This window comes from Solea senegalensis, unplaced genomic scaffold, assembly GCF_019176455.1.
Source record: "Solea senegalensis isolate Sse05_10M unplaced genomic scaffold, IFAPA_SoseM_1 scf7180000017396, whole genome shotgun sequence".
NCBI lineage: Eukaryota > Metazoa > Chordata > Actinopteri > Pleuronectiformes > Soleidae > Solea > Solea senegalensis.
Window position 1 is genome coordinate 1 of NW_025322382.1, and position 7,500 is coordinate 7,500.

Sequence of the window (7,500 nt, forward strand, 5' to 3'; positions counted from 1 at the left end):
ACCCAAAGTACATGCAGAGGGACACACAGTAAATGTAGAGGTACACCATGTAAATGTAAAGGTACACCATGTACATGTAAAGGTACACAGTAAATGTAAAGTACACACATTAAAAGTATATACTGTTACTTACTGTTCTCTTACTGTACAACCTCGTGACTCCGCCCCTTTCAGCTTTTCCCTGTTGGTGTGGCTGACCCTGTGCCCCTGAGTTGCCATGGCGACCTTTCCTGAGTACATCGCTCAGAATGAGGAGCGTGACGGCGTGCGCTTCAGCTGGAACGTTTGGCCGTCCAGCCGTCTGGAGGCTACACGGATGGTGGTTCCCGTGGCGTCGTTGTTCACGCCACTGAAGGAGAGACCGGATCTGCCGCCCATCCAGTACGAACCGGTTCTGTGCAGTCGCGCCACCTGCCGCGCCGTTCTCAACCCGCTCTGGTACTGATCACTGCTCATCACCTGTCTCACCTGTCTGACCTGTCTGACCTGTCTGACCTGTCTCACCTGTCTCTCTGTCTCTTAGTCAGGTGGACTACAGAGCTAAACTGTGGGCGTGTAACTTCTGTTACCAGAGAAACCAGGTAAACGCATGTCTTCTTCTACACATGAGGACCAACTCAGACTCTGGTCCTCCCAGAGGCAATATTCCTTAGTTAGTGTGCGTGTGCGTGTGCGTGTGTGTGTGTGTGTGTGTGTCTGTCTGTCTGTCTGTCTGTCTGTCTGTGTGTGTCTCAGTTTCCTCCGTCCTACGCTGGAATCTCTGAGGTAAACCAGCCTGCTGAGCTGCTTCCTCAGTTCTCTACTATCGAGTATGTGGTCCAGGTGAGACAGACTTGTCTTCAGACATGTCTCAACACATCTCCTCAGACCATGTGACCCTCCTTGCTCTGTGTCCTCAGAGAGGTCCTCAGATGCCACTGGTCTTCCTGTATGTGGTGGACACCTGTATGGAGGATGAAGACCTGCAGGCATTGAAGGAGTCTCTGCAGATGTCTCTGTCTCTGTTGCCGCCCACTGCGCTCGTCGGACTCATCACCTTTGGTCGCATGGTGCAGGTCCACGAGCTCGGCTGTGAGGGAATCTCCAAGAGCTACGTGTTCAGAGGAACCAAAGACCTGAATGCCAAACAGCTGCAGGTCAGTGACCTACCACTGAGCAACCACTGACCAGTCATTGACTAACTACTCACCAACCACTGACCAGTCATTGACCAACCACTGACCAACCACTGACCAACCACTAACCAGTCACTGACCAACCACTGTTGATCTCATTGACTAACTGCTCTCAACCACTGAGCAGCACTGACCAGTCATTGACCAACCACTGGCCAACCACTGACCAACCACTAACCGGTGCGGTAGCCGCACTGACCAACCACTGACCCGACCCTGACCAGTCATTGACCAACCACTGACGTGACCCGCTGACCCAGTCATTGACAACCCACTGAAACCACTAACCCGATCACTGACCAGTCACTGACCAACCACTGACCAACCACTAACCAACCACTGACCAGTCATTGACCAACCACTGAAAAACCACTGACCAGTCATTGACCAACCATTGACCAGTCATTGACCAGCCACTGACTAACCACTGTCACTGGTAGTTAATGGCACTAGCTGACACTTGTAGTTAATTACACTAGCTGACACTGTTGGTATGTAATGTTAATAACATGGTTGCTAGTTAACATGTTAACCAGATGTTGGCTACTTGCAGGAGATGCTTGGTTTGACCAAACCTTCAGCCAATCAGGGACGAGGACCTCAAAGTGTCCAACAGCCTCTGTCCAATAGGTACACACACACACACACACACACACACATACATACACGACATTGTTAATCAATGTTGTTGTTAACGCTGTTGTTCAGGTTCCTGCAGCCACTGCAGAAGATTGACATGAACCTGACTGAACTGTTGGGGGAGCTGCAGCGTGATCCGTGGCCTGTCACTCAGGGGAAGAGACCGCTGCGCTCTCTGGGCGTGGCCATGTCCATCGCTGTCGGCCTGCTGGAGGTGTGTGTGTCTGTGTGTGTGAGTGTGAGAGTGTGTGTGAGGAGCCACAGCATGATCACATAACCTTTCTTTTAAATGAATTTATTGAAGAGCGATTTTTTTTACAGTGCACGTTTGCGAACACGGGCGCTCGGATCATGGCGTTCCTCGGCGGCCCGGCGACGCAGGGTCCTGGGATGGTGGTGGGAGATGAGCTGAAGACGCCCATCAGGTCATGGCACGACATCGAGAAGGACAACGCCAAGTTCATGAAGAAAGCCACCAAGGTGACATCACTTCCTGTCTGTACTGAATGACACTTTGTCATGTGACTTGTCCTGAGTGACCTTGTGTCTCGGCAGCAGGGTGCGCTCACAGCACACTCAGCTCTGACTGTACATCAGTACCTTACAACAACATTATGATTAGTTTAGTTTATGTGTCATGGTCACATGACTCAGCCTGTGTGTTTGTGTGTGTGTGTGTGCTGCAGCATTACGAGGCTCTGGCTAACAGAGCGTCCAGTAACGGTCACGTCATCGACTTGTACGCCTGCGCTCTGGATCAGACGGGTCTGCTGGAGATGAAGTGCTGCGCTAACTACACTGGGTACACACACACACACACACTTCATGTCTCTGATAATCTTCCACTCTCCCACAGTGGCCTCCACTCGTCTATGCGTAGCACTCTCTCCTCTCTGCCTCTGCTGCGGCGTCGGGCGGCAGCGTGACTCTGACTCTGATCATGTGACATGGGCTGTGACGCGAGCTCTGATCACATGACCTCGACTCGGCGACATGACTCTCATCACGCTGACCTGCGACTCACGGGGCGAGGGCGCAGCTTTGATCCACATGGCCCTCCTTTCGGCGACGCTGACTCATCATCGTGATCGACTCTGACGACAACCGCGTGACTCGTCGCGGCACCGGTCACGGCGACAGCGACGTGACTCGATCCGACAACAACGTGACCCTGATCACGTGACCTCAGTACTCTGATCACGTGACCTCGACTACGAAGACAATGACGTGACTCTGATTACGTGACTCTGATTAAGTGACCTCAACTACGACGATGACATGACTCTGATCACATGACCTCGACTACAACGACGAGGTGACTGATCACGTGACCTCAACTACGACGACAACGACGTGACTCTGATCACGTGACCTTTACTACGACGACGTTGTGACTGATCACATGACCTCAACTACGACGACAACGACGTGACTCCGATCACGAGACCTCGACTACGACGACGTGACTCTGATCACGTGACCTCGACTAAGACGACGACAACGTGACTCTGATCACGTGACCTCGGTACTCTGATAGGACGACATTACTTGTACATGCACTTACGACGAGCACTTAATAGTTTGTCTTACTTGAAGCACTTACTTACTTCTCACTCTTGTTTGTACACAAATGTTGAAATGCACTTATTGTAAGTACGTCTGCTGAATGACATGTGATGTAACATGTGATGTAACATGTGATGTAACATGTGATGTAACGTATATACGTGTGTGTATATGCTGTGCACACACAGGGGCTACGTGGTGATGGCGGACTCGTTCAACACGTCTCTGTTCAAACAAACCTTCCAGAGAGTTTTCAACAAAGACGTCCAGGGCTCCTTTAAAATGGCGTTTGCCGCCACGCTGGAGGTCAAGGTGTGTATATGTGACCGCTGACATCACAGTGGCCACACCCCCTCTGTCAGGTGACCAGACAGCTGTGTTGTGTTTCAGACGTCCAGAGAAATCAAAGTGTCTGGAGCCATCGGACCGTGTGTGTCTCTGAACGCTAAAGGACCGTGTGTGTCTGAAAACGTAAGTCACCACACACACACACACACACACACACACAGAGGTGACCTCTGACCTTTCAGTGCAGTGACCTCATCACTATGGTTCAAACGTGTGTTGTGCTGTGACAGGAGATCGGGACTGGAGGAACGTGTCAGTGGAAGATCTGCGCTTTAGATCCCAGCTCCACGCTGGCGCTCTACTTCGAGGTCGTCAACCAGGTACACGTCTGACCGCCATCCTGTGTGTGTGTGTGTGTGTACATGTACAGTATATACTGTGTGTGTGTGTATATATTACATTACATTACATTACATGTCATTTAGCGGACGCCTTTATCCAAAGCGACTTACAGTGAGTGCATTAAAACGTTAGGGTACAAACAAGAGCTAGAAGTAAGTAAGAGCATCAAGTAAGCCAAACTATAAAGTGCTAGTCATAAGTGCGATGTATAAGCAAGTTTTTTTTTTTTTTTTTTAAATGTCGTGCTCTTAGTCAAGTCGGAAGAAATGTGTTTTTAGTCGTCGGCGGAAGATGTGGAGGCTTTCTGCTGTCCGGATGTCGATGGGGAGCTCGTTCCCAGGACAGTGAACAGTCGAGAGTTACTGTATATACTGTCTGTCTGTGTGTGTGTATGTACTGTGTGTGTATGTACTGTGTGTGTGTGTGTGTGTGTATTTACTGTGTGTGTGTGTATATATACTGTGTGCGTCACGGTGCTGCTGATGTTGTTGTTGGTCGTGTTGATGATGATGATGATGATGATGTCGTCGTTGTGCTCATGCGATTCGTCGGGTGCAGGTGGAGGGTGGAGCTTTGTGGGTGGGGCTCCAGAGGTGTGTCAGAGCAGCAACACCTGTGGATGAATACGCCCACACTGCGATGCACCGCCCCCCGGTACCTGCTGGAGGACGGATGGACACGGGTTCAGCTATGCTATCCAAGCTAACAGTGTTTTAACGGAACGTCGAGCAGTAAGAGAGGGCGTGGCCTCAGTGACTTACGTCTGCGTCATGCAGGTGATCCACGAGTTGAGGGCGGAGCTGGTCAGAACCAACCAGACTGACAGGGCACAGGTCAGGGGCGGAGTCTGTTGACCACTGAGTGTCTCATACAAACACACACAGATGAAGGGTGTCCAGCAGAGCAGAAGACAAGCTGAGGACACACACACACAAAGACAAACACGCACACAGAGTCAACACTGTCGCCATGGCAACACAACAGAAGAGGAAAGCTGGGACCATAGGTGGAAAAAAAAACTAACTATATATAAGGAAGGTCTAACTTTAAATACAGAAAGAGGCTCCGCCTCCTGAACCATCACTGGAAGCTGGTTCCACACTCTGATCACGTGACCTCAGGACTCTGACCTCAGAAGGAATGAAGAGCTTTATTGTCGCTGATACAGAAGTACAGCGACATTTTAACCATCAACCGGTCCTTACATACAATACAGAGACAGACCCGACAGGATGACTGGTGCTAATATAAGGGGGTGAGAACAGAGGGAGGGAGGAGGACAAAAAGAGCAGCTCCCATGCTATGCTCCTGTGGGGGAGTACAGCGTGGGAATGGAAAAACCCCCCAGCAACATAGGCACACATAATACACTTTACGATTGAGAACTCGAGATAACTTGCATTGGGGAGGGGGAAGGGGAGTGGAGGTGTACCAGTGCAGGCAGGTAGCTACAGCTGCGGACCCCGCCCACCGCGCTAGTGGGTGAAAAGTGGCCAAGGCGAGGGATGGGGCTACAGGGATGTGTGATCGGGTCCCAGACAGAGTCAACAATCACCAGGTGTCCGTGAAGGAAGGGAGGTCGGAATACAGAACATCTCACTGCAGCGATCACCTGGGGGAGTTGTTCCAGCAACGGCCTAGTCCGAGACCGGTGCCGCGGGGTCAAAGCCGAAAGCCTCTCCCAGATGTTATCCCTAGTAACCACAGTCTGACTGCTGACAGATCTGCCCCCCCCGTCAATCATATCGGGCAGCTTCGTGGTGCTGCTGTTATCATGGTTCCGAATGAGTAGACTTCTTCGATGTCCTCCACGGAAAGAATCGCCAGGCACACAACCCTCCACTCCTCCCAGGAGTCCCTCATGTACGAACGTTCCGTCAGGGCATCGGTGTTCCCCCGAACCCAAACTTCTCGTCGAGAACATTTTTTCAGTCACGCTGAGAAATCAGTCGACCAATTCCATGATTAAAGTTTAAGAGAGCACTGCGGAGAGGCTCCCAAAGTTAAGACAAGACGGGGTGAGACGAGAGAGGAGGGAGAGAGGAATGTGTCTGCCTGCGTTGAGGAGCAGAAAAGAAAGTCCGATTGCGTGACCTCAGGACTCTGATCGCTTGACTAGGCCTGGGCCAATAATCAATAAATCAATGAATCGCACGATAAATTAAAATGAACTCAATAATTTTGCCGGCCTCGATATATTGCTGTGTGCATGCATGTTCGTTTTCCTCGTCTCACGCCTCCAAGCAAGCTGGATGACAAGAGGGTTCACTCTGTGCTCGGTCTCAGTACCTGGGGTGCTTTTGTTCCATAGTGGAATGAACGGACTGAACCCTCTTGTCAGTCATCCAGTCTCTTTGTCTCTTTGTCTCTTTGTCTCTGTGAGGGGAGGCTGGGCCGCTAGCATTGGCTAAGGAAGAAAGATGATTGCAAAGGCAAATGCCACAGCCCCGGTGTGGGAACATATCGGCTTCAAACACAACAAACCTGCATGCCCACCTGAGGCATAACCACCCCACCCAGTTTTCCCAGCTGGGGAAAAAAACTGCACCTCGAGACGCTGAGCCTATGTCCCGACAGTCAACACTCACTGAGGCGTTTGGTCGGCAAAGTAAATATAAACAGAACAGCGCAAAATGGTGTGCGCTCACAGAAAGTGTCGTTTCCAACATTGCAAAAGAAATGCTGCCCTTTAATACAGTTGCAAAACGTTAGACAGACCTGCGAGAAAATACGTGACAGACGGCAATTCCAGAACTCCGAGACCTGAGTCCTAACAGACTGAGAGTCCTTTACTGTTTTTTGTTTGTTTTATTTATTTAGGATATTGAAACGTAAATTACAATGGTAAAAAACACTGAGAAATAAAAGTTTATTGTATTTGAAAGGGTGTGCATTATGATGAAGTATTATCATGTTGACACTAATATCGTTTATCGGAAATAATTTGGGGGCCAATATGTCGTCCAGTAAAATTTGTTATCGTCCCAGGCCCATGCGCGACCTCAGGACTCAGGACTCAGGACCCAGTGAGTGTGAACTCACCTGAGGTGGCGACCATGACCACAGAGCTCCTCAGGTAAACGTTAGCGGGGACGTAGAAGCAGTGCAGCTCATTGCACACAAACGTTCCCCTGCGTGCCTGTTTCCTCGCCGTGTACACCATGTATCCGTACAGAGAGCAAGTGGTGACGATCGGCGCCGCGATCCCCAGCGATATCCACAGTAACACGAAGACGCAGTTCTCCGGCCCGAAGCTCGGGCAGCACAGGAAACGCCGCTCGCTGTAGTCGTAGCTGCCGAAGCCCACCAGGGGCAGCGCTGCGTTCAGCACGCAGAAGAGCCAGACCGCCAGCAGGACCGCCCGACTCCGCCCCCTCGTCCAGATGCGACTGTAGCTGAGGGCGAAACAGATCTCAGTGAACTTGTCCAC

The 7,500-nt window shown here is 50.8% G+C and overlaps 2 protein-coding genes across 2 annotated transcripts in view; one reads left to right on the plus strand and one right to left on the minus strand.

The window, feature by feature from the left end:
- Positions 1–179: 179 nt before the first annotated feature.
- Positions 180–7,500, plus strand: part of LOC122764436 (protein transport protein Sec23A) — an 11,489-nt gene continuing 4,168 nt past the window's right edge. The window contains exons 1-11 of the mRNA XM_044018568.1: positions 180–438; positions 524–581; positions 736–822; positions 900–1,136; positions 1,729–1,805; positions 1,884–2,028; positions 2,136–2,294; positions 2,501–2,616; positions 3,569–3,692; positions 3,771–3,851; positions 3,959–4,048. Of these exons, the coding sequence (XP_043874503.1) occupies positions 218–438; positions 524–581; positions 736–822; positions 900–1,136; positions 1,729–1,805; positions 1,884–2,028; positions 2,136–2,294; positions 2,501–2,616; positions 3,569–3,692; positions 3,771–3,851; positions 3,959–4,048 (1,395 nt within the window). The 5' untranslated portion in view covers positions 180–217. The remainder of the gene's footprint in view (positions 439–523; positions 582–735; positions 823–899; positions 1,137–1,728; positions 1,806–1,883; positions 2,029–2,135; positions 2,295–2,500; positions 2,617–3,568; positions 3,693–3,770; positions 3,852–3,958; positions 4,049–7,500) is intronic.
- Positions 4,828–7,500, minus strand: part of LOC122764438 (melatonin receptor type 1B-like) — a 2,982-nt gene continuing 309 nt past the window's right edge. The window contains exons 1-2 of the mRNA XM_044018569.1: positions 7,113–7,500; positions 4,828–4,985 (exon numbers count right to left, since the gene is read on the minus strand). The exon at positions 7,113–7,500 is cut by the window's right edge and continues 309 nt beyond it. Coding sequence (XP_043874504.1) covers positions 4,828–4,985; positions 7,113–7,500 — 546 coding nt within the window. The remainder of the gene's footprint in view (positions 4,986–7,112) is intronic.